The sequence below is a fragment of the Nanorana parkeri genome, unplaced genomic scaffold, assembly GCF_000935625.1.
Source record: "Nanorana parkeri isolate BGI_ZX_2015 unplaced genomic scaffold, ASM93562v1 scaffold439, whole genome shotgun sequence".
Taxonomy (NCBI): domain Eukaryota; kingdom Metazoa; phylum Chordata; class Amphibia; order Anura; family Dicroglossidae; genus Nanorana; species Nanorana parkeri.
The window spans coordinates 766,904-794,505 of record NW_017306707.1 but is presented as its reverse complement, the minus strand read 5'-3'; the positions used below and the strand labels follow the sequence as shown (position 1 = coordinate 794,505).

The window sequence follows — 27,602 nt, the reverse complement described above, 5'->3', positions numbered from 1 at the left end:
TATTTTATATATATATATATATATGCATATTAGCAAATAACAGTCTGGGTTTTTTAGTGGCGTCCCCCAGGATCTCCTTGATTTAAAATTGCTGCCATCCAAAAAAGCATGACAAGTGCGATAAGACAGTGATGTACTTTAACCTTGGAATTCAGCTTGCATCACTCTCTGTCCACCATTCAAGCTATCCTTCTGTTCAACATGGGGTTAATTTTCCTCTTGTGGCCATGTCCAGGGAGGTTGGCTACACTCTTGTGGACCTTTTACTTACTAATACTTGCAACTACAGTCACAGATGATCAAACTGTTTGGAGATGGTCTTTACCTTTGACATGCTAATTTATAATTTTCATTCTGATGTTCTCAGACAACTCTCTCACACATGTCCACTGTGGTTCACACAACATAGTGTGACTCATTTTCTCCATTTAATCCTTTCACTGCCAGCCATGTTTGCATTATTTGCACACATCAGTGCCCGTAAAAGTGATCGGGCAGACAGCAGCTCCAATCACTTCCATTGTAAAGCCGACAGTTGGCTTTACATGAGTTAACAGGCTCCCGGCCACTTCAGGGCTTCTACAGGCACAGAACACACAAACTACACTAAAGACACAAAGGCTTATGGAATGATTTTTGTTGAAATGAATAGGTCTGGAGACGGGGTCTCTTTAAAACTATGTGCCCAGCTTGGTACAAGCCATGTCACAATTATATAATTATTCTAAAACTCACCCGGTCATGGAGTGTCCAGCCCACATATTTTAGGTAGCTGTCATTGAGAAAAGCGTCGCTGTACATTTTCATCCAAACTCCTATTTCTTCAATACAGATTGCCCGGATCTCAGCAATAGCATCTCTGCAGAAAGATTCATTTTCAAAAAACAAATTTAGTAATATTAAAAATAAGAAGTGCATCTAACCAGCAGGTCTCACGTAAAAGTTACCATCGTGAGAGAAACCTATTGGCTTTTATTTCTGGCTGCCACCTGAAAAAGATAGTTGCCTGGCTCTGCTTGGCTTAAGACAAGAAGGATACAGAAAATGAAAGTCATAAAGTTAGAGTTTATCTCTTTACTTGTTCTGTAACAGTGATTAAAAAAAAAACTAAAAAAAAAACAAACTAAAAATAAAAACCTCTGCATGACCGCCTGAAAACTTCATAAGTAGTCAGCAGTAGCAGCCTACACATTTCTCTCATGACGTGTACTTTGCGCTTCATTCACACTTGAGCGACAAGAAGGAAGAGAGTTTCAGCACACTTGTGAAATTTGCAAGTTTTAATAAGCAGATTGCTGCACATTGATGTCAATGGACAGACATGCGTAAAAATTTGCATTTTTGAGCATTTCCATTGAAGTCTATAAGGCCAAGAAGCAGAGAATCTGCCAAAAATTAGCTCATGTACTTTCTAAAAGCGGCGGGCGTTTTGCTACAGGTGACATGACGCTCAGAGGTGAACAGCACCATTGAAATAAATGGAGGGCTTTATCTGGAGAATTTATTTATTTTTAGCGGAAAAAGCGCTACAAAAGCTCAGTGTGAAGGAGGCCTCAATGTAAGATCATACTACCACATTTACATTAAGTGCATTACCTGTATCTGTGGACAAAGATGCCCTTGAAAATGGAGTTCATCATGTTTTCTATTTCATCCTGGTTTTCCTGAAGCTGGTAATAAGTAAATATGTAAAAACTTAAAATAATGATCAAGTAAAAATAAATAAATCTCACCTTAATCAAGAAGCTTCAAATAAAGGAGTATTCCATTTTATATAGAACATAATTAAAAAAATTCTAAACAATGTCTACAGGTAGCAGAGAACTTCACATCTTGTTAATGTGCAAGAGAGAAAATACGTTGGCTCCTCGAGAGTTTGAAACAGTTTATAACTTGCAGTCTTTAGGGTGCATTGAAAAATATGCTCTTTGCTCATTACCGGAGAATAACAGTTATCACATAAGCTACAAGGTGAGAAAGACTACTGGTTTGAGTTGCTAAACAAAACGATGTGGTTGATATTTAGGGCTCAATCACATGGGCGTGCATACCTGTGCAGGGACAGGTGCTGCGTGTAATTGAGTGCGGCAGTCTGTACCTCCCTATGGGGGGGGGATGCGGCTGCACATGGTTACATGCAGACCCAAACCTACATCCGTGCTGGTCTTGGTGCCCGATCTGGACGAATCCTATGGATGTGTAGGTTCGGGTCTGCATGTAACTTCATGCAACCGCATCTCCCCATTAGGAGACGCAGGCTGCTGCACGCAATTGCATGCAGCATTTGTCCCTCCCGAGATTGGGACTCTGCACGCGCACGGATGTGCACACCCATGTGAATGATCCCTTAGGGTAATGTTGTACATATATACACTTTGATTTATTTCCCCGTCTTAGGCGCGTTTAAAAACTGCCCACTGTAAATCATTTAAATCTTACTACTATTGCAGTCTGCCCCTCTCCACAGAGTGATGCAAAAACATTTACCTTCTTGTTGCATAGAAGCAGGTTCAGCTTTAAAGTGCTGTTTACAAAACTGAACTAGTAACCGAAGACAAATTAAAGCATTTGGTGACCTACTACACTAAAAACAGAAAGTTCACTCAGATTAACTTAATCTGAGCTCTGTGTAATACAGAGTAAGCACAAACATAGAACTCTATACAGGGTTGGCATCAGGGAAGTGGGTGTGTACTTCCTAAAACTTTTGCTGTGGTCCCTCTCTCCCCGCTTCCCACATCATTAACCACATTCAAACACTCAAGACCGATTTAAATCTAATTGGTAGTTAGGAGAAACTATTTAGTACTTTTTGTCTCCATTTTACATCAGATTTTCTGTGTAGAATACAGGAAGGAGGATGTTCTGGCATCACCAACGAATGTGTTCCAGAATGACTAGACTACAGGATGAAGGGACTGGGGTAGATTGGCACCGTACAGCAATGTCTGTTTGAAAGCCTGAAACTATCAGCAGGTAGACCATGCTCCCTGTAAGTATCTTATGATTTCAGTTTCAAACTTTACCCATATCTTCAAAACAACAACAGCGGCAGCTTTAGAAATGTTTAGTAATGACAATCTATAAACACATACTTCTAGATAATTGCAGACTTTTTGTTAATCTTAGCATACCTTGTTTTTCTTTTACTAAGAGCACATGAATCCATCTACCGTTACTTCCTGGAACTCTGGCACATGTGATCTCCGGGTACGAAAATGCTTTTGCCAAAGAGAACCAGGAAGTAGAAAAGAAAAGAAACTGTAAGCAAAATTAAAATATGTTTAACTAATGAATGAAAAATTATTGATATCAGCATGCAGAGCTGTATGCTGATGTGATTTTTAGCCAAAGGGAGTAAAGGTCTACTTTAATTGCAGTATTTCATTCAAGAGGCGAAAATTGCACCATGTTATTAGGGGAAAAACATCCTGCATGGCAGCACTCTTTGAATGGGAAATTTGTAGACATGCAGAGTCACAACCCTTCATAACATTATGGACCAATACTTAGTGCAGAAGGTTCAGTAGAGGAAGCACCCAACAACAAATACAGCTTATATTTTTTTTGCACTCTAATGTTGTACCTTGAACTTTGGGTAAACGGAGCAGAGTGAAACCACAAGACTTTTCATCTTAATTTAAACATGGCTATCCATATGCCTGCCTGCTTTAATGACCAATGGACTGTACAGTGAAGATGTAGCTTTGAGTGCATAAGAGAGAATGTGGGGCATACCTCTTTTCGTTTTTGTAGCAGCAGCTCCAGCCTCTCGTTGGCTCTCTTGCCAATCATCTTGTTTCGCTCTGCTTCATACTGCCGCTGAGTGTTGTCCTGGTGAATACTCAAGTTAAGGGCAACATTCACCAGTGCAGTCATCAGCTTCATTGCTACAGAGGGAGCAAGAAGAAAAACACTTTTTTTAACCAGAATTGGCAAGTTAGTAATTAAAAGATTAAAGTTGCCAGCAAGATCACCTATAGCTACTGCAAGTAAAACATTTAATACCCCCTTTAACAGATTAAAAATGCAGAAGTGTGAATGGCCCTAAAAGGTTTTGTTATTTCAAAGTTATTCCTTGTAGAACTTCAATTTTTCTATGAGGATGAAATATAGCACCAGGCTACATAACTGCTTTCCTGCTCCCACTGAAAGATACATCTGACAACCAAGTAATTGCCGTCTGCATAAACATTTATAAAATGCTCGATGTAAAGTTTAAAGGCATTGAGACTAGTATATTTGGAAATAGTTGCCTTAACCATAACATGTTACATTTACAAATCGGTAGCAATATTTGCTCAGTATATACATATGCAGGCTGGGATTCCTGCTTCACACAGTGCTACACAAGTCTGAGTTGCCCGACTTAATGAAAACAATCCCGTCTATGAGGCTGATATCTCATCCCGGCAATTACTAGGCAGAGTCAGTTTAGTAGCGAATATACCATACTTCTAGCGGTTTATCTAATAAAATATTTAAATACAATCAAAATCTTGGAAAGCAGGCATGTAAAAAAATAAAAAACACAGAACATTTAGATACTGTAGAAAAATAAATGTGTGGTCACTGAAAATATACTACGCTTCATCTTAAAAGCAAAAAATACTAAACAGAAGAAAAATACTAAAAGAAGAAACTGAATACTTACCTTTCCCACTGCCCACGTCGTCCATTGACAAAATCTCTCACCTTCAGCACGTTCAAAAGCAGTCCAACTAAGGGGTGGGCAGCACAACAATCAAATGCTAACAGGCTCAAAAAAACAGAAGTGGAAACTGCCTGTGGCTCAAAGAGTTGTTTGAAAGATGTGACACCCAAAATTGGCATTAAATGAGGGCACAACATCCACCTTCTGCAAGATAGGAAACATGTGAACACAAGACCAGATGGCAGCCTAATAAATCTGAGAGACAGTTGGTAGATGCCGCATAGCATCAGAAACACTCATAGATCTAGCATACAATGCACCGTGACCGGGGGGCGTCTGGAACCCAATACTTGAGACCATAAGCTTGAATGATGGTCTGTTTGAGCCACTTAAGAGATGGTGAAACGAGAGGCTGGTGTACCCTTAAATAGATCAAATGGGATGACTAAAAGGGAATCAAGACTTCCTGAAAGAAGCAGCGAGACATCTTACATTCCGAACCACATCCAGACAATGGAGGGAATTTTTTTTGTAGAACTGGAGCCAGACACGGGGGGAGAAGAATGGTGTTCAAGGCAGAAACCACCTTAGGCAAGAAGGAAATCTGGGCATTAACACCACAAAAAGTTCCTTGCAGGATAAGGCCAAAAGTTCAGACACTCATTTCGCAAAAGTATTGGCTATAAAGGAATACTCACCTTAAGAATAGAGAGAAAAAATGTCTCTAGTGTGTTTAACCCCTTCATGACTGAGCTTTTTTTAAGTTTCTGTCCTTAAAGGAGAACTATGAGGTGAGTGAAAATCACTCATCCTCATAGTTTGAGCCGATGTGTGACAATGAAACAGTCACACATCTGCTCAATAGATCGGGAAGTGAGCGAACACATACCGTCACCGTTCCACGGGGATTTCCCCCCTTCCTGCTTCTCCAGCGCTGAGTGGAGGAACGGACGGGGAGGGGCCGGGCAGAGCCAGCTGTCACTCACGCAGCTGGGTGGATCTCAACAGTAATGTCGGGGTCCGTCCGGCTGCGGTGGTCTCAGTATTGCGTGAGCTGTAGCTCGCGATATACTGAGCTTTGGGTGATGGGAGGATGCTAGTATATGTCCTCCCGTGACCCTTAAGAGAACTATGGAGAAAAACACTTACCCCATAGTTCTCTTTTAATGACTGAAGCACTTTTGTGCATTTGTGAGATTCTTCCACGGCAGTAAAATACTTTCTTACTAAGTGCACCCACACATATTATATATTGTATTTATAGAGGACAGATAGGGTTATATATTTATATCACATATGTGTGCCTAACGCCTCACGTAGGATGAATAAAAGATACAAAAAAAAGGAGGAAAAAAACCGGAACGAAAACACTTTTTCCCAGTTTTGATTGTAAATGCATTCAAATAAATTTATTTGGAAACACCTCCAATCCCTAGGATGAGAATTTTTTTTGTACTTCTGGGCCTAAAAACAAAAAGCTAACATTTTATTTTTTGCTGTAAAACCTAATAGTGGTTAGGTGGCCTACAATGTCACTGTAACTAAGTGTCAATAACTGTAACACTTAGTGACAGCGACATACTTTGAACAACGCCTTCATGAGGGGGTTAAATAGAAAAATTAACCCCTTAGGGTGAAAAACAAAGCTGCAGCTCAGCTGCAGATTTGCATTGTAAGGGGTTAATTTGTATAATTATAGGGTAAAATATATTTGTATATATAACTTTTATTTTGTAAAATTTTTATTTCTTTACACTTTTTTGTCTATTATATTAGGCAGCCACTATGACTGCTTGATAATTTAAATATTTTTTTTTGGATATAGGCTGCTTAAAACTTAGGAGCAGCCAATAATAACCTTAGTGACTGAATCTGCAGCAGGTCAAATTCAGATGTCACTAAAGACTTCTGATGTTCTTAGAACAATCAGAAGTCTTATGCAATGTTTTTATTACAATGATACAAATGTTTCATTTTGCTATAGATTTCTAAGCAGCATAGAAATATGTAGCAAAATGAAACATTGTATCATTGTACACATGGGATCTGTACAGAGCTGTCCAAACAGTGATATAGCAGCCCCATTCACGCCGCTCTTTTGTCACTGTCAGATACTCGATCGCTTAGAGCGATCAGGTATCTGTAAAAGCTTAATTCTTCCATTGATGAAAGAATTAAGCTTTTACAAAATCTTATTTCCTTTATTAGTGGATGTCTCAATAACAAGGCATCCATTAATGAACGGTAACCGCTGATCTCAGCGGCTTTTAAAAGCTTCAAATAATTGATCACGTAGAGTGAACGTGGTCAGTCATTTGGGCACTTCATGCTGGGGACATACAGTGTACGTCTCCAGTCATGAAGGGGTTAAACTGTGGTCTATGAAGCACAGAGAGAACCAAATACAGAATCCACAGTCACAAAGGAACAAACAGAAGCAGTTTCATGGGACTCAGATCACATGGAGTCACGGGGGAATGAACAGGGACAAGTAGAAAGTATTAATCAAGGGGCGAGAAGCCCAGGATCTCTGAAACTAGATAGGAAGGGCAGAAACCTCACCTTAATAGAGAGGAGATCCAAATGCTGACCTAGCTGCAAAAAAAAAAAAAAAGAGGATTCATCAAGTTTTTGGCAGAATAGTAATCTCAGATTCAGAGCTGCCCCTCTCAAAATCTGGTCATCAACAACCCTGTCATTAAAGCAACAGTCCTGTCATTTGAAGGGCAAACCCATCCATGAGAAAAAAAGATCCTGGAGATCTGGCCACGGTCGCCCACCAAAAGTCTTACCAGGTCAGTGTGCCACATCTGCCTGAGCCAGTCAAAAGCAATGAACATCAATGGAATGCCCTCCTTCACAATACTGAAAATGAAGCTCCATGGGAAGAAAAGCATAGATCAGGGTGCAATGGTCCCACAGTGCTACAGAGCACCCATTGCTTTAGCCAGAGAATCCTTGAAACTGAAGACAAACCATTTCAGTTTGTTGTTAAACCTGGGAGGACAGGAAGTCCACCTCCAGCATCCCCCACCTGCGGAACAGGTCCTGGAACACTGCCTTGAATCTATGCGCTGTTGGCTGAAGAACTCTGCCTGCTAATTGTCCACGTCTGGGATTTAGAAAGAAGACTTAAAGTTCTGCCCAAGACAATATCCTATCTACCTCTCTTGCTGAAGGAGACTTTGGGTTGCTCCCTGATGGTGGATGTATGCCACAGCCGCAGCGTTGTCTGTCTGAATTCAGAATGGATGACCTTCCAGAATAGTCCAAAACTGCGAAAACAGAAAACAAGTCCAATGTTCAAGGATGCTGATTCCCCCCACCAACAGGGTGCCCATGACTGCTCCACAGTTCAACAGGCTGCCATCTGTTGTGAAGATTTTCCAGAACAAGGACTTCCTAGATTGCATAGCTAGATTCCTGGATCACTAAGCTAGGGATAACCCTGTCCTCCTATCACACAAATAAGTATGTCCAGGGACTTGACCAGTGAAAAATCTTTGTTGCCCTAGGTATTCTAAAGGACTCAGGACTGGAAACAGCACTGGTAGAAGCAAAAGGCTGATCCTTCAGAGTGGTGGCTTATAAGTTAGGATTTATAGCTGTGGAGGAAAGCTCATTAAAGCAAAGACTGGACAGCGCTCAGTCTCACAGCATTACCCCTTAACGTAGAGTGACCTATGTGGAAACCAGCACCCAAAAGGTCACTTCCAGGCTATTCCTGCAACATCCAGTCCAGTGGGGTACAGAAGGAGCACTCGCACAGTCAGGTTGAAGACAGCTCCGACTGAAGAGACGAGCTCCAGCAGCAACATAAAGAGTCTTGATTTGCAGCAGAGCTAAAAGAGAAAATGTAAATCCGCCTGGGACACTAGCAGAAAGCTAAAGCATGCCAATAGTAGGAGTCGTCATCTTAGTCTGGTCTACAGTTTGTTTTTTGGGCAGTGTCCAAATCCTCTTGTAGGAGGAGAAGAAACAATATTTGAATGTACACATGGCATATAACCAGAATGTTGTCCCAGCTCAGACCTTTACCATGCATTAGAATTATCTCACTGTAAGGCTGGCTGTTATTTACCTCGTTCCTGTTCCCATCTAAACTGTACATAGCTTGCTGCTGAGTTCGTACTCAAAGGCCTGGCTCTTGCAAAGTCTTAGAAAAGAGGGAGAGAGATCCTTCACGTAAAAGGTTTTTACGGTGTTGCAAAAACGACCACTTTGTCTAATATGATAACAGACCAGCTTTTGTTTGAGCTCTGCACCTTTATCCCAGCATTAAGCAGCGACAAATAGGCAACTACATAAAAAAAATGGGTGGTCTCTGCACTATAGCTGAACCTAAGTATAATTATGTTCAGCCTATGTGTTTGATGCCTTCTAGTACATATGTAAGCCACTGTACAACCTTCAGCAAGAGTTGAGACTTGCAATGAAAGGCAGTTCAAAGTTTATACATATATAACTAGCTATTCCATCGCACCGTAAGGGCATTTGTGACAATAAAAGCTTTAGTTTATACCAGAGTTGTGTTTTAATTAAAGACTAACAATGGAAGAAAAACATATAATCAAAGATGAGGAAAAAGAATCTTGTCTAAAATTAATTTGACACTTGAACAGTGTGTGATAGAACGTAAAGGTCTGAAGACTCGATAACTATGTGGCTTGAACATTAGAGACCAGTAGTTAATACCATGAAACTTGGCTCCAAAAAAAGGAGTACTATCACACGGTTCTCCTATGATAACAATGTATAAGTTTGGCATAGTTCCAACAAATTCTGAGTATTAGGGGAAAAAGAACTAAATGGTACAAACTATCAATTTATAAAACAAAAAATGAAATATGTTAATTCTAAAAACTACAACTCAGAACGATATTCCACTCCAGGTGTACTACAAACAGATTACAAAAAAACAAAACCCCAGTGTCATTTAAAGACAGCCACAGTGAAGAACAGAGGTGTAACTGAAGCAGGACAGAAGTTAAATACAGAACAAAAGGGAACAGAGCGCCAGCTCCGTGTGTAAAATTGAGCCAATCACTCCAAGATATGTCATAATGGAGATTTTTTTCTGATTGGTCGGCTTCCAGTATTATATCCCTTTCTCAGGGAAAGCAAGCTATGATTCTAATGAAGGGGGCTTGCCCCTGAAACGCGTCAATTTTGGCTGACTGCGGCAGTTGGACGGTGATGTGACTGGAGGCAACCGGGGTACATAGTCGGGGCGATACCATGTTGTGTTAACAGACAGTGTGGCCTCTTTGTTGTTAAAGAGTGATGAAAACGTTTGCTTGCGAGTACAAATATCCCTTGTTTATTTTATCTTGATAAATGATTTTACACCCGGAGGTGGCGCTCTATGTTTTGTTTTCTATGTTCGTGGTGGAAGCCCCAGAGCCTTGGATGAGCAGACCCTCAAAGCTGTGTGAAAAACTGTGATAAACTGTTGAAAACTGAGTATACAACAGCAAGTGGATCATTCAGCTGGCAGCCATTAGCGCCAAGAGTTAAAAAAAAACTGTCAGAAGTTAAATTCATACCATGAAAACGGGAGAAAAATTGCATTAAAATCTACAATACCGAAGTTCTAAAGTTTACCAGTGAGGGGCAGCAACATAAAGATATTCATAGTTATAATCTGCCCCAGACACAGAGCAGGCTGAACATGAAAACTAACAGCGATACAAGGTGGCACTGTAATTACATTACGGTGGAAAAACTGAGTATTTCAGAACCCATATTAAAATCAACAGTAACTTTTGGGAGTAGGCACGACTGTATTGTGAAACTGACACAGATATATAGATTATAGCCTATCACCATTTTTGAGCAATTTAATACTTTCATGCTGATTTTTTAAGATGAGTGATGAGATGAGTGTACTGTAACTTTTATAAAAACTTTCTCCTATAATGAATAAACAATATGTCTTTTGTACTTAGTTTCAATCAATCTGCTATATTATGTTTACTTTATAGACCCCCTTTAAAATCCCAGGCAATTTTACTCTAAAACTCTACTATGTAACATTGTATAGGATGTGGTATTCTAGAATCCCATTTATGCTGCATCGATTTACATTCTGGCACTGGTGAGCTGTCACATACTTGGCTCAATCCTCCTCCATTTATCAACATGCTAATGAAATGTTTAAATAAAGCCTGTTTTAATTACATATCTTACTTTAGACCCAGTGATTTGATTCTGTGCTCAGTGTTAGCAGATCGTGGATGGTGGGGAGGTGCTGCACATAGCTTGCCAATAACAGAAGACTGCCCACGTGTTACTGAGCCTCCGTGACTGACTGAACTAAAATCCAATGAAGGAAAAAGCAGGGGGCCAAGGACAGTTCAGCTGGGAAGAAAAGCATTAAATAATGCAGGATGTCCACCAGCCAGGAAATGAGACCCTGACTTGCTGCACAGGGTGCAGTGCAATCACATGAAGCAATTTCAGTGCAGGAAAGGAACCTGTACAACTATGCAAAACTTAAGGTAAGGCTGTAAATCAGCTTTCAAGAAAAAACATGAGAGATAAGTCACACGCACTAAAAGTTAGAAAAACAACCTCTTTAATAATAGTGTACCTAAAAAAGTCCATCATGCGCTTAATAACCTACATAGTAAAAAAAAATTAAAAAAGGGGTAAAAAAAAAAAGAATTGTCATGTTATCTCCAGGGAAACATAAATCCATCCAGGTAATTATAATCCTAATTGAGTGTAAACCATGTACAAGACTGACGTCAATATGGTATGCTGGTAGCTGAGAAAGCTTGAGACAAGGTGGGGGCAGAGGCGAGGGGGGTGCCCCAACTGCAGCACAGTTGCAAGGGCCACATGAATTGGCCTGCGGGCCTTATGTTTGACACATGTGCTATGGAAGAAATCATATCTGGAAAGGAAGCCTGTATGGAGAAGAGCCCATCAAGAGAGGTCATGAACCAAGAAAAGGGCAACAGCGAACCTGTATACAGATCAGGACAGAAACAACCCATGGGAGTAAAAAAACCGTCTCCATGTACTATGGGACTCAAAACAGGTCCAGACTTGGAGCGCAACCTATAGTTAACAGTACACAAGAGTCTGAAAAGCACCACAAGCAGAGCTCCGTGTTCTAAGGTCCAATTCCAGGCTAGCTGCATAATCTTAGGTCCAGCAGGGTTTAGTTGCAGCCTTCAAAGATTTTACTGAGCAGACACAGATCCAAATAATTGCTGCATAGAGACCAGCTCGAGCAGCATATTAGATATCTTAATTAAACAGAAAACAGCATCTTTTCTTTTCAACATACTGAGAAAGTTGACAGAAGAAAAAAAAAGAAAGAAAACAAAGATTTGTATAACTGTATGTAGGGTTTTACACACCAGAACAGAGGAAAAAGTATCTAACCTCCTACGGAACACTAGGCTCTAAAACCGAGGCATGGCGATTAGAGGCAGTGTTACACAGGGGGCTGGCTTAACATTTTTGTTTGCTAGTGTGCCAACCTCCTGATGGCGGCAGTATAACCCATTGCGCTAAGATCATCTACTATGTGTGCCCCTGAATGGATAATGCAAAAAGGAAAAAAAAAGCAGTTTGCACATTCCTCCTCCACCTTTTCCTATTGCGCAACACTAACTTTTTCAGAATTCACTATTTGCTTCCCCAGTCCAAGAATTGGTTGCTCAAGAACTGTGTTGAGAGGCATAGGATGCTTATTTTGCCTGCTTGAAAGAAAACTTATTATGGCACAGTATGGATAAACTAAGAGTTCAATTTAAATTCTATGCTGATCAGAAACTTTTTTTTTTTTTAAATCCTCACTGTCTGACCCCATTAACACCTCATAGGAGAAGGAGAAGAGCATTTAAAGATGATTGAACTTCATCCAACTAACACCCTGTAACTGAGAAGGCAAGATTCCACTGCTGTTTATTGGCACAAGTGGAATCATAACAAACTTTTACCTGCAAGTGTGCTTGTATGCCTGAAAGCTCGAACCTGGGAGTCAGAGAGGCCAGTCAGCAGTGAAATGACAGTGTCCATCATATACTCATCATAGATTATGCTGTATTGACACTGTCGGATGAGAACGCCAATGAACTCACAGAAGTTGGATCGAAATTTCTTCCAGTGTGGTCCAGGCATTGTTAGAGGATAATCTCCGCTATCCTAAAAAATTGGTGAAAAGAAGGAAATTTAGAAAAAAGCTTAAACAGTATCCAAATATTTCATTACAAGTTATGACATTTCAGTTATCACATGTCAAGTTATGATATCTTCTATTAATACTTTATTGGCCCCCAGAAGTAGCTCTTGCTATAGAACACCTGCTTTAGTCTTGGCTTACGGTTATGGGGAATTACCCCTATGTGCTTAGCAATTTCTGTCTTTTTGTAGTTTCTCTGCAGCGGTGGACCTGCGAGGGACCTGAGCTATAAGTAGGACAGGGAACCTGATACAGTACACATCTGTGCAAGTGTTTTACTTTCATATGAAAATTATTATTGTAATGTTGAAATGATATGTGCTAAAAATGATATCATGAAATTAATTCTGCTTAAGTTCCTCTAAAGAAAAAAAGACACTGGTCTGAGAAACGCTTCAAGAATGTAAAGGTTTCAAACCATTATTGTGAATGTGAAGTGCATCTTCAAAATGACATATATGCTAGAATGATTGTGACAATATACACAGGCTGTACTAAACTTAAGGCAAATGGTTATTTTTTTCAATTTTGGAGAGTGGGAAAGAATTAAGAGTCGGGTTTAATTTCTCTTTGCGACACCATTCCAGTCATGAACAGGAATGCATGAATAGCAATATTATTGTATATTAGTCTGTATATTAGATAAGTTACTGAAAAACCAGGGAGAGGAAATTACAGGAGAATAAACTTCATCTTTAAAAACATTATAGAAATCCTTCTCCACTCTATCCAAGAGGAAATATGCATATAAAAAAGAAAATGAGATTGGAGAACCAGTGACGTTTATTTTAAGTTCAACACATTTACATGGCAGAAATAGTGCATCCATTAGCAACAGTTGTGGGCATTATGCCCTTTGTGGTCTGACAATTGTTGCAAATAAAGTGCATTGGTGATTTTCTATATCTATTGGACGTTGGGCTTATCCACACTGACCTACCATCATGCAGTGTGTGTCTATATATTTTATTACGAATTAATCAAATGTGTATTTAAACAGTAACAAGGCTTTATGGATAGGAATACCAGCAAAAAGTTTGAATTTTTATTAAAGAACTCCTGCACCTATATTAACGTCTGAGGCAGGGAAGTTGTGGTAAGGCCATAAAGTAGCTTATGGCTTGTAACAAGGAGCAGACTGCTTCACTAGAAGCAATAGGAAAATTGGATACAGAGGTGCACAGGAGATATTTCTTGGGATGTCCTGCCGCACTCCTTGCTGAAGAACCCCTGAAAGTGGGTGCTGTAATGACAGTGGATGGCACTGCAGGCCTCAAACGTAGTACAGAATGTCACCAGCACACCAAACGATGTGTTCAAGTGTTCGTCCTTTATTGGTGCATATTGTCACAAAGAAGCAGCTTTTGCGGGGCTGCATAGGGTCACACGGTGCCTGATGAAGGGGACCCTGCGCGGCCCCGAAAACGTTGCTTCATTGTGACAATATGCACCAATGAAGGGAGAACACTTGACCTCATCATTTGGTGTGCTGGTGACATTCTGTACTACCGGAGATATTTCTGACACAGGCCCTGTGCAAAGTGGAACTCCGGATAATCTTTTAGTTCTAGATAAAGCGTGAAATGGTCAATGCACCTGTCAGGGTTTTAGTGTTGCATGCCTCCACAAAGGGTTTTAACCTTTCCACGCTGTATTAAAAAGCTCCTTTCATTATGTCCCCACTGATTAGGCTTCCCATTCATTTCTTTCCTGATGTCCACAAAGGGGGCCAAGAAAATCTTTCCACTGTGGGCAATGACCAATATATAAACATACCAGGGGTTTTTCTACTTCCCTAGTGAAATTAAAGAACACCAGCCCCTCCTGTTTCTGTCCCATCTTCCTCTGGCTCTTGGTGGAAAACTAGGTTGCTCTGTAATTTCTTTCCCCCTTTTCCAATGGAATTTTCAGGGGTACAGCAGCACACTTTCTGTCTGGAGATGCCCAATCTCCCACAAGAACCACGGACAGTCAAGACACACTCCCATCTGGGCTTGTCAAAGAAAGTCTTGATTTCTGAGAATATAGATCCATTTTAAAGTTCCCAATGTTAAGTATCTGGCCATTCAACTCAAACAAAAGAGCAGCATCGTACACATGTGGCAATACTGAAAAACCTTGATGGCATTTGGGCTAAACTTCCAGATACTGCACTGAACAAATATTTGCATGATAACAATATACCCTTAACATTCAGTTCTAAGATAAGATTTTTTTGATTTTCCTAAACAATAAATAAAAAGGGAGAGAACTGTTAGCAGCTCATATATAATATCTACTATTTGAATGAAACTAGAAGAAGTGGAAAATAAACTAGACATTTTAAGCCGTATAGAGATGCAACTGCTGCATACCTCATCAAACTCCTCAGTCATTTTTCGGATGATCTCCGCATTCTGCATGTTTCGGAACATCTCAATTCTTACAGTGCCTACACAGAACATATACGAGTGATCAAGTCAGTATTAACAGAGAGGAAACAATGTAGATTGATTCATTTTATTCAATACTTTCACAGCCTACAGACTGCCTGACACTTATTTTCACTTGTTAGAATAGAGGGTACCCGACAGCTTACAACAAAAGTCTGTTTTTTTTTCTTGTATGTTGTACCATTCTATCGCAATGTCATGACATCGACCTTAGCAGATGATGCTCTGTACAAGTACACTTGTCCCGAGACAATTCTGTAGGTTGCCATTGCTTTGGATCCAACACTTTGTTTCAGTGACCGAAAATGAGGCGAGAGCTAAGGAATTCTGACAATCATTTGCTGCATGCCTGTTTCAGGGTTTGTCATTCAGAAGTACTAAAGCCAGACACAGCCAAGCAACTAGCACTCTCAGGAAGCCAGCAGCAGCCCCCATATTTCTCTCCTAACAGATGTATTTTAGCATACACACAATTGGGGGAATTTACTAAAACTGAAGCAGCTGTGCATAGTAACCAATCAGATTCTATCTCCAGCTTGTTCATTTAAGCTTTAAAAAATGAAAGCTAGAAGCTGACTGGTTGCTACACACAGCTGCTCCATATTTTGTCTGCTCCTGTCTTTGCAACATCCCCTCCATGTGCTGAGTGATCACTTTTGAAAATGTAATTTATCAAAACAAATGCGACACTAAACTCAGGAGTTAAATCTCAAAAAAGTATTCAAGCACCGCAACTAGGGATGCACCGCAACTAGTATTGGTGCAGATACCCAGTATTTGGGCGAGTATTTCCGGTAACAGGTCATTGCACTCCGCCCGGCATCCTGATTGGCCCGGGAAGCCGGCTTCATGCTCCCTCGTCACCTGGTGACGACCAACCAGAAAGTCGGGGGGCGGGTAATGATTCGCCGACCGGCTTGCTGATTGGCCAGCTTCCCGACCAATCAGGAAGCTAGGCGGCGAGTCATTACACGCCGCCCGGCTTTCTCATTGGCCAGGAAGCTGGCTCCATGCTCCCTCGCCACCAAGTAGTGTCCCCTGGTGACAAGGGAGCATAGAGCCGGCTTCCGGATCAATCAGGAAGCCGGCCGGCTTGTAATGACTCGCCGCCGGCTTCCTGATAGCGGAAGTCAGGCAGCGAGTCATTACACAGGATCTACAGCTGAGTAATACACATATAATCTTCATTTTTATAAATAGGGGACTCGAATGTATTTTTAAGATTTAATCCTAAATTTAGTGTCACTTCAACAATGTCTTTCTAAGATGGCCAAAATCAAAACTGCTGATTAAGACAAACTTTTAACTCAGGCCCGCTACACATAGCCATACGCTAATCCTAGCCTGTAAATGCTACTGTGAAAAAAAAAAATCTGTGTTCAGAAAGCATTTACAAGTCATTCAGAGCCAACTGATCGGAAGCCGATTAATCGATTATTGAAAAAGTTGACAACTTTTTCAATAATCGATTATAATCGATTATGTCGATTAGTTGTTGCAGCCCTATTTGAAAGGAATCAAGCTGTTTAAGGGCAATGTCACATTCAGCAACTGGATCACTACTACTTGTCGTCTGTCCCGATCACACAGCTACCTCACTTGCGAAAATGTAGCAGAATCTCACTTACAAGTAAAGGGAGGAGCAAACATCTTACTGGTTCGGCAAGCAAGGGAGCAATGCTGCAGGAGTGGGTGAGTGCTCTCTACTCTATCCGATCTCTGACAAGTTGTCACCAGTATCAGAATTGTTAGTGTGAAATAGCCTTAAAGCAAGTTCAATGCGTTAACATATTTGCCGAGTGTGAAGCTTTTCAGACTAGCATTTACAAACCAAGACCAACAAATACTTGAATGGACATGTTAGGGCAACATCTGATTATTTAGGAACAAATCGGTTTGTAAAGATTCTTTATGTTGGGAGTCTTGCTGGACTCTGGCCAGAACTGTATACACCAAGTCTAAACCAATGTGGGAAAACATCCACAAACGTTACCTTTGCATCCTGAACACTGGATAAAGAAATTGATCAAGTCCAGTAGTGCCATGTCTCTGTCCTGTTTATACGACTCAATCCAGTCATCTACTACAGACTATGAAAGAGATAATAGTTTGTGAATAAAACAGATATACAAGATTCTACATGCATATCAGCACAATTTTATATCATAAGTCACTGATAATACAGAACTCCATCAGATGTTCTACAAATCTCTATTTTTTACAATTTAAAAATTAGAAAAATCACATTAAACATTATTTTATACCTCTACTACACAACAAGAGTGGTCCCTCAGTTAGAGAAAGTAAAGTTTTTTTTTTTTTACATAACTAGATTTGGGACTTGCTTACACTCTCATACCAAAGTAATTTCTAAAGCATGGCAGAATGTTAACAAATTCATTCATTTTTCCTCTCATTTTTTGTAAGTTCCCATTGGCTCCTAAAACCTGCATGGATTTGCCCAGCAATTCCTATGAGAGGTAAGTGCAATTATATAAAATGTAAGCTAAATAAAGCATAAAACAAATCAGAAGTGATATTACTGTGTGTGAACTGTGAATACCTGCATCGCGCTCTTTCCCATCTTTACTACTTCGAATAAGGTGACCGGATCACCGTCTCCATTTTGTTGAGGATGACCATTTGCTCTGCCCCGACCTCGCGTGCCGGGCTCTCCACGACTCCTTTCACCAGGCGTCTTGCGTGGTTTCTTAATAGCAGACTGCATTCGAACAAATGGTTTTAAAAGTTAAACTTTGTCATACCTGATGGCACGCATGCAACATAAACACAAGAGTCAGGCTAAAAGCAAAACCAGAAATGCCCTCCTCCCCCCATAAATCAATATTTAATTTGTCAGATTATAGATGTCTGTGTTCATTACTTGACATTTTGGACATAAAGCCATTCTATAAACACCTTAGATAATGCAATTTTATTAGGATGAATGGATTTGGATTGACTCCATATATTTGCCAGAAGCAAGGGCATACTTTGTTTTAGATGGAGCCGTTTGATTACGTACTGGTGGTCTTCCAGGGCGGCCCCTTTTTCTTTTGCCTTTGACCTCTGTCATGTCATCAGTAATGTCGGAACTCATTTCACTGGCAACTGCAGACATGTCCGTGTGTACTGGTGCACCGGTGTCATTGGTGGAATCCCTAAAACAAAAAGATGATATACATATTTTACACAATATTAAACCAAGATTAATGCCTGTAAAAGTGTTAGTAATGTACTTACTGCAACACTGAGAGCTCTGACGTGATCATCTTGAGATTCGTCTATGAAGGAGAGCAATGACTCAATGTAAAGGCTGGTTTAAGGTTTGCTGTAGCGGCACTTATCAGCACTGGATCACCGTTCAACCTAAGGACAAAGAAAATAGAACATGAATCTCAGCATAGCATTAAATACAATCTGCAAGACAGAATAAATGAATGTAAGATCTGTCAAACCAAAATGGGTTACTCTGCTGATTTGATTTTTCTTATAACCAGGCCCTGACCTTCTAGCTTACAATTACCACTAACAATCTAAACATGTCAGTCAACACTCAACAGATTCTTATTCGTTGTATTATAATGGGGAAAGTGGCATATGCTCTTGTTCATTATTATTAAATTATTTCGGCCACTGAAAATGGCACTATGGGCAAAATGCTGATAACATCAAAACGGCCTAGCTTCTCTCCTCCCCGCTGAGCGATGGTCTGTGTCCTCTGCGATCCCTGCTGCTCTCCCCCGCCTGTGTTAGTTGAAGCAGCGGGGATCAGAGGGGACACAGTCCAGTGTCCAGCTGGGAAGAGAGAAACTGTCAGACCGATGCCCAGCGGGGAGGAGAAAGGTGATTCAGCATGGAGAGTGAAGTAAACTCAGTGATCTGTACTGATCGCTGAGTGTTTGTAAATAACTGAGGACATAGCATTCTTACCGTGTCCCCAGTTGTGAATTAACAGGAAATGCTCTACATCACTTTCTGTTCATTCACGATTGTGGACAGTTACTGTTACTATCGCCTCAATTTAAGAACGGACAAGAGTACTCGGTATAGAGGCTTCCTGTTCATTCAGAACAGGGGCTGAAGAAAAAGATTTAGGACTGTGTCCACAATCAGGAGTCTGTTGTGACTACTGAGGGACAACAGCACTGAAGTACCTTTAAAACAAGACCGATGCAAGTGGTTCTACACCTTCTCCAACACACTAAGGAATAAGTTGTAGAACTATGAAAAAAACAAATGCATATGGGAAGGTATATTAACTTGCTAGACTGAGTTAGTCTAACAGACGATACAAATCCTCATTTCACTAGCTTGTAAAATTTCACCTAAATCCCCAAACCAGAAAGAAGTTTCATCTTACGGAGTTTATGAATAAATTCTCTATGAAGATATTTTCACTTCAGTACAAGCCTAGATCAGTTACCAGTTGCTAACAAATCTGATGTAAAATGATTTCACCACTAGAGGCATTGTATCACTGCATTTGAGATATCAGAAAACACACCAACTCACTGGGTATGAAACCTGTTGAATTGCTTTATGCAAGAATAAGGGGGGATGGGGACACTGGATAAATCATGCATCTAAGAAAAACTATTGTCTATATAACACTAGTATTAGGGGAATACTACAGACATGTGTTTGAAAGGACCATTGAAAGGACCTGAACCACTAAAGTGCAAGTCAGTCTTAAGTTGTCTTGAGAATCCAAATCATCAGAAATGTATAAAATCAATGACAATGTTATCTAATATTATTATTATACAGGATTTATATAGTGCCCAGTTTGTGCAGTGCTTTACAAAAAGATAGTACAGTTACAATACAAGTTCAATACAGCAGGGATTATATTATGAATATGTGATGTTCATGTGTCTGTTCTTAGAATGTGTTTTTAAACATGCATTTTAAGTCATGCAATACGCTATGTTTTAGATGTGTTGATAGCTTTTCTATGTAGAAAACGTAAATGGCCTTAGCTTGCTGAACCGGCATGTATAAAAAGCACTCTATAAAGGGTGTTTTAAATGCAAAACTAGATATTTTTATCCAGCAATGCTAAATGCAGGCTGCGTGGTCAGGGACCCATTTTCCAGAGCTTGTCACAATAAAATAGCAGAAGACTTGCTCTGTGTCACCCTTGGCAATGCTAAATCCTGCAGTCAATGCCGAGCAAACTCATTAATAGGTAATAGTTATGTAAATACCATTTAAGAGGCCAGCCTATTCAGTCTTTCCATAAAGGCTTACTAGTAAGACAAACCACAACAAAGAGCACGTGGAGAGGAAGAATGCCAGAACAGCGAAGCAGTTAAATTAAAAACGCTTTTAGTCACTGCCACTAGGTGGCTATGTATCATAGATTAATTTAAGTTTACTTTGTTTCAAAAATAAATCCTTAGTTGAACTTTGCAGATGCCACAACTGTACAGACTTCGGTTTATATTTAGCTGCCAAAGATTGCGTAGAAAAGATTGCTTATCTGTATAGATAAACCAGTGCCATCCACAAACATTCTGGACTGGGCGATTCTGCAAATAACCACATACATCTAGCTGACCGGTTCAAAAGAGTTATTTCACACCATATATTGAGAAAATATATAAATTCATTTATTGAAACATGTATAATTTATACACAAGTAATATTGCACCATATCCCATCACCACTTTAAAATTGACAACGTTCTCATCACCCATATGCATTCACTCATGAAGGGTTAATACTGAATCCACCATCTGGGACATTTAAACACACCTATGAATTGACCCGTCAGCCCCGTCCTAGCACAGCAGTGTCAGTTCTCCCACCAGATGTCGCTGCAGCAGCCGCGTCATTCCTACATTTTACCTTTGGGGGTCACCACAACTTGGCAAATGTTACCAAGGGGTCCCGGCCCTAGAGAGGTTGAGAACCACTGCTCTATACTGAGTGTTCCTGTTCATTCATAACATGAGAACATTGTGTGTTTACTATAACCACAACCACATTTATTCATCTTTCACCTACACTGAACAATGTGAGAACATGTAGATGGTTTCCAAACAACCAATCCTCATAAAAAGCCCCTTCTCTAACAACGGGTTTAAAACATTGTTGCTCAATTATAATAGGAGAGCAGCAGACCTTTCTAAAATGAATTTCCCAATACCTAGAGATTCCCAAGCCCCTGAATGAATCCAACAGCCATACAACTATCCAGTTGTTCCTCTTATGACATACAGTACACGCTCTACAAAAAAGTATTTTCTCTATCACTGATAAACGACTGTCTTATATGTAAAGGCATCTGAGAAGAAACAGACAATTTATTAACACATCAGTAAACTATTTATTGGCTCGTGCCAAACCTTTCACTATTAAATGTCCTTTCAAAAGCATCCAAACGTTTGGGGAAAAAACATTTGCAGTTCCAGAGAATCATTTTAGGGCACATACAGCGATACTATATAGCAATAGTATACCTGTAGACTGCGAGATTACAATAAACCATCCAAACAATTAATGAGAATTCATGTGGAGGATAGATACCTCTCCGAGAAGCCTTTGATGGCAGCCTCCTTTAGTCGCCCCATACAGACTGCATTTCAATTCCGAGGCAATCAGATTCTGCACCGTGACACTGAACAGCCACAATGCTCAAACAGTCAGAAAACAGTCAGAGAAAATTAACAGCATTTGAACCCACAAAATACACACTCTATCTTTAATACTAGGGATGCACCGATACCGGTGTTTCTGTATCGAGTACAAGTACCAAGGTTTTTTTTTTTCTTTTTGTACTTGACGATATCAAATACCAATATCGGAAGTCTCCATGCTCCCTGGTGATAATGACTCGCCGCACGGCTTCCGGGAGTTCTGGTACTCATCCAAATACTCGGTATCGGCACCAATACCAGTATCGATAATCCCTATTAATGCACCGTTTTTATGTTTAGCACATTTAAAACCGCTAAAGAGTGAATGGAGAATAACCTGCGAGTCCAGAGGGTGGGGGAGGATCCTTGACAATGCAGGTAGTGGGAATCACTCAATCCGGAAGAGAGGGGACACTGGATCGGTGACCGCAGGAGTCTGAAAACAGCGCTGGGGATAGAGTATTATAGCCAGAGCTGCTTTTTTTTATCTTTAATGAATGCTGGGGAAGGGGGGGGGCGCTGATCTAGCATTTTTTGCCCAAGCTAGAATTGGGCTGCGTAAATACTAAAAGCTCCTTCAATGAACCGGATGGCTTTCCAATTCAATCATGTTTACACTTACACAATACTTGTGTGAACTTTCTCCTTCAGGCACCTCCTCTGCTGATTGACAGCAGGCAGTGGGCGGGTGTAATAGCCATAGAAAACAAAAGGGGACAGAGCGCCACCTCCGTGTGTAAAATCGTTTATTAGGATAAATAAAACAAGGGATAAATGTACTCACAAACAAACGTTTTCATCAGGCTTTAACAACAAAGAGGCCACACTGTCTGTTAACCCAACATGGTATCACCCCGACTATGTAACACGGTAGCCTCCGGTCACATCACCTTCCACCTTCAGCCAAGATTGACGCGTTTCAGGGGCAAGCCCCCTTCATCAGAATCCTTGTTTTATTTATCCTAATAAACGATTTTACACACGGAGGTGGCGCTCTGTTCCCTTTTGTTTTCTATGTTCGTGGTGGAAGCCCCAGAGCCTTGGATGAGCAGCCCCTCAAGTCTGTGTGAAAAACTGTTGAAAACTTTGAGTATGCAACAGGAAGTGGATCGTTCAGCTGGCAGCCATTAGCGCCAAGAGTTAAAGAAAACTTTTTGTCGGGTGCAATAGCCAGCTTGCTGTTGCAATTTTAAATAGCCAATAGCAGGGTGGCTACTGCTCCCAGCCACTGCCTGCTGTGTTTACAACATTCCCCAACTAAAGCTATTTAGGTGGAAAGGTGACACTAAGGTTTTAATACAATCCCTAATGTCACCTTAAAGATAACCTGTCACCTCCCATTGCACCCCCCTTTTTAAAAAAAATGAAAGTTAAATAAAATTGAAAAATAACGAAAAAAACACAACTTACTTTTGTTGGCTGGCTCCTAGATTCAAAGCAAATTTGTCAAGCACTGCTCTATGGGTTCTTTGCATTATTCGTCCTGGTATTGACATACATGCGCACACATGTGTATAGGACATTTTTAAATGCATACTGTGCAGCTACCTGCATTTTGGTGTTCAGTTTAGCTGAGTAAAGAGAAAATAGAGTTATGTGCATCCAGGGGAGATTAGATCTTCTAAACACATGCAGATATGTGCAAATGCGAGTACACAAGAGAACTTGGTCAGGGAAGCAGAACATTTGTTTATACTTTCCAGATAATCCCTCCTGCATTTAGATAAAGCACAGCAGTTAGGTTGGACTTGATGGACTAATGTCTTTATTCAACCTCAAATACTATGTAACTATGTAACTATGTAACTCCAAACTCCTACAACACCTAATCTACAACTGCCTGCACCTCCACCTTACTGATAATCTCCTTGACCCCTTACAGTCTGGCATTCGCACCCAACACTGCACTGCAACTGCCCTCCTGAAACTCACTAATGACTTACTAACTGCTAAAAACAATGGCCACTACTCCTTACTCTTGCTAATAGACCTTCTTGCTGCTTTTGACACAGCTGCGCCTCAAAAAAAAACTCCACTCGCTTGACCTACAAGGCTCTGCTCTCTCATGGGTCTCCTCCTAGCTATCTAAGGGCTCCTTTAGTGTCACCTAAAAATCTACCTCTTCCCCTGTTGGGGTCCCCCAAGGCTCTGTACTTGGACCCCTTCACTTCTCTATCTATACCTCCTCCCTTGGTCAGTTGATTACCTTACATGGCTTCCAAAACCATCTCTATGCTGATGACACTCAAATATATCTCTTCACAACTTACCCCCTCAGTGTCCTTGCGTGTCACTAATCTACTGACATATCGGTCTGGATGTCACAACACTTCTTAAAACTCAATCTTTCAAAAACGAAGCTCATGATATTCCCTCCCCCACCGTGCACCTTCCCAAGTTTTCGATCAGCATTGATAACACAACAATCCATCCCTCCGCTCATGCCAAGGTGCTAGGCATCATTCTTGACTCGGACCTCACCATTTCTTCCCCACATCCAATCCCTATCCAAATCCTGCCGTCTTCACCTTCGGAACATCTCCAAAATACTCCCCTTCCTCACCAATAAAAACACAAAGCTGCTCATCCACTCCCTTGTTATCTCTCGTCTGGACTATTGCAACTCCCTCCTTATTGGCCTACCTCTACACAGGCTCCTCCCCCCTTCAGTCTATCATGAATGCTGCTGCTAGACTCATTCACCTAACCTGCAACCCCCCTCTGCCGATCCCTGCACTGGCTTCCAATAGCCCAAAGTATAAAATTGAAAATATCCACAACTCTGCCCCCGGCTATATCTCAAACCTGGTCTCAATGTATCACCCGAACCGTCCCCTCTGCTCCTCTCAAGACCTCCCGCTTTCCAGCTCCCTCGTCAACTCCTCCCATGCTCGCCTCCAGGACTTCTCTAGAGCCTCTCCCATCCTCTGGAAGTGTTTGCCCCAACTTGTCCGTCTATCTCCTACTCTGACTTTAGGCGATCCCTAAAAACTAATCTCTTCAGGGAAACCTATCCCACTTTAAACTAACCACTGAACTATCTTTCTCAAAAATTCATCCCACACAGCTACCTCCTCATGTATCACTGGCCCCTCCCTTTTAGATTGTAAGCCCTCATGGGCAGGCCCCTCCTTATCTTATTGTATTGTAATGTCTTTCTTATATTGTAAAGCGCTGCACAAACTGTTGGAGCTATATAAATCCTGTATAATAATATAAATAATAATGTAGACTTCAACTAATGCCAAAACTTTTTTTTTTTTAAAGTTTTGGATGGTGTAGAGAGGGATTACAACCCCTGCCAGGTTTGCATCCCTGCCCGTGTCCCTGTAAGGGAGATTCACCCTATTTGTCATGGTGACTATCACTGAAAGTAAATGAAAATGCCAAATGTGGGTTGTCATCAGAACAGGAATATATGGGAAATCTTCCAATAGGGACACTAGTTCTGGTGAAGCTGTTGAGGAGTTTCCCATCACTTTTGGTTATATTTATTGGACAGGAAGTGAAGGGAAATCTCCTCAATAGTACAGAGATGGGAATAAAAAAAAAGTACACTTTGAGTGGGGGTACCACCACAATGCAAGGGTTAGGTATTTACTTCTGTCTAGGGTATGAAGGTTACACGAAACACACGAAAAGAAATGACATTTTGATGTACCGTTTACTCCTGCGCGTTTCACGTGCAGCACAAAAAAGTGTGATATTCTGGGCGACTGCCACGCATTTCGGCTATACTAGTAGCCCCAAACGTGTGGAAAACGCACGTATTTTAAAATGTACTTAGGTGATCCCCCTTTTTACCATTAGCAAAAATATATCTTATCACTCGGCTGTAGATCCTCAAATCATCTTTGAATTAGTGCTGACACTGTCCTTCCTTCTGGAGGGTGGCTACTTTCAGAGATGATTTGAGCATCTACAGCCGAGTGATACACAAATAAGGTACATTTCTGTTAATAGTTAAGGTATTTGAATGTATTTTTAAGATTTAACTCCTGAGTTCAGCTTCACCAAGGTATTCAGCTGACCAACAAAACACAGACAAGGAAAAAGGAACAATGTACTTGTTGGAACACCCACAGTGAGACAGTTGTGTGCAGGGCAATCCTGTAGCTGCGCTGGGCACACAGTACAGAAGTCGCATTTATCTATTACATCATTACATGTGTCAACACAGCTTAACTAGAACACCTATCTGGACATTTAAATTGTCAGAGAGGAATAGATTAAACACAGGCTGTTGTATTTAAAGCAGATGCCGCTTTTCACTGCAGCCATTTCATTAAAAAAGGCAGAAAAAGCTTTTTTGGAAGTGGAAGTCTTAAATCAATGCAGAAACCGTTACACGCCGCTCTGAGCTATAGGTGGTTCTATGATCGTAATCAACCAGACAACTCGTGCTTATTCCTGGATAGTAAACTATTTGAAGAAATATAATCAGTTAAAGCCGGTAAAGATGATTCCTTATGACTTTGCCGCTGCAGAACCACAGATGTACAAAAGTCATCTGATAATTGAGACTACAATCATTAAAAATGAAGAATATGTGTACACTACAATCAGCCATTAAAGGAAACCAGTACTGAGAGAAACAAATAGGTTGCTGTTGGTGACCGGCTTCTGAAAAATGCTGCCTGCCAGAGTGCATCTGATCTCAATAGGTTGTGAACTGATTCACTGCACTGAAATTGCATTGTGTGCAATAGCATCCAGCCATTGAAACAATTTAAGAGCAATGCAATTTCATACTGTAGGGTTAGTTCACACCATATGCAGTGCGTTACGGTCCATTTCTGGCCAGAACGCACTGCCTCGCATTGCGGCCGCCTCACTTTTTTGCCGGGCCGGAGGGGGCGTGGCGGGCCATTGAATTGAATGGCAACGTAGCCACGCCTTCCGTCCGCAATGCAATCGCCCGCAAGGCATGTTGTGCCTGCAGTGCGGTCCGGTGCGATCAAAATAGTGCTTGCAGCATTTTGATCGCACCGGAGGCACATTGTGCCCTACTATCCATAGCGGGCGACCGCATTGCGGCCGGAAGGCGTGGCTACGTTGCCATTCACTTTAATGACCCGTCACACCCCCTCCTGCCCGGCAAGAAAGTGAGACGGCCGCAATGTGAGGCAGTGCGTTCCGGCCAGAAACGGACTGGAACGCACTGCATATGGTGTGAACTAACCTGCAGAGAACTTTCTTCCATTAATAACTGAACACTTGGCTTCAGTGGGTGACTTAAAACCTAAGCGCACCTTCATTTATTTTTTAACCAACTCAACACCAGTTTCATTTCCAAACAAATGTGACATAAAACAAGATCACCTTAAGGCCCCATTCACATTGAGCGATTTATCGCGCGGTTATATCGCGGATATTTACTGCGCGATATCTCTCTCCACTGCATGGCAATGGGGCACTGTTCGTCGCTGTCGTGCGTCGCTACAACAGGACCCTTTTGTAGCGCCAAATTGTGTCATGTATGCCTGAGAACACAAAGCTTCAAAAATGTGCAATGCACTTAAGGTGCCATTACTGGTTAAGAGCATCCCAAACGTGGCCGGTAAAAACGCACATTTTTGCCCATGTGTGGACACGGAGCTGCGGCCGCTCTCTGCCCTAATGCCGTGTATGGAGCCAGAAAGGTGGGCGGGCGGGGGGCGTGCCTGGCGGGGGGC

At 41.1% G+C, this 27,602-nt stretch overlaps 1 protein-coding gene across 2 annotated transcripts in view; it reads right to left on the bottom strand.

Moving 5' to 3' along the window:
- The window catches only part of STAG1 (stromal antigen 1), a 139,902-nt gene that overhangs the window by 34,791 nt on the left and 77,509 nt on the right, over positions 1–27,602 (bottom strand). For both annotated transcript variants that reach the window (XM_018560207.1, XM_018560206.1), the window contains exons 2-10: positions 18,527–18,652; positions 18,309–18,444; positions 17,847–18,005; positions 17,277–17,373; positions 15,206–15,282; positions 12,610–12,814; positions 3,739–3,890; positions 1,597–1,670; positions 736–859 (exon numbers count right to left, since the gene is read on the bottom strand). In XM_018560207.1, coding sequence (XP_018415709.1) covers positions 736–859; positions 1,597–1,670; positions 3,739–3,890; positions 12,610–12,814; positions 15,206–15,282; positions 17,277–17,373; positions 17,847–18,005; positions 18,309–18,444; positions 18,527–18,555 — 1,053 coding nt within the window. In that variant the 5' untranslated portion in view covers positions 18,556–18,652. The remainder of the gene's footprint in view (positions 1–735; positions 860–1,596; positions 1,671–3,738; positions 3,891–12,609; positions 12,815–15,205; positions 15,283–17,276; positions 17,374–17,846; positions 18,006–18,308; positions 18,445–18,526; positions 18,653–27,602) is intronic.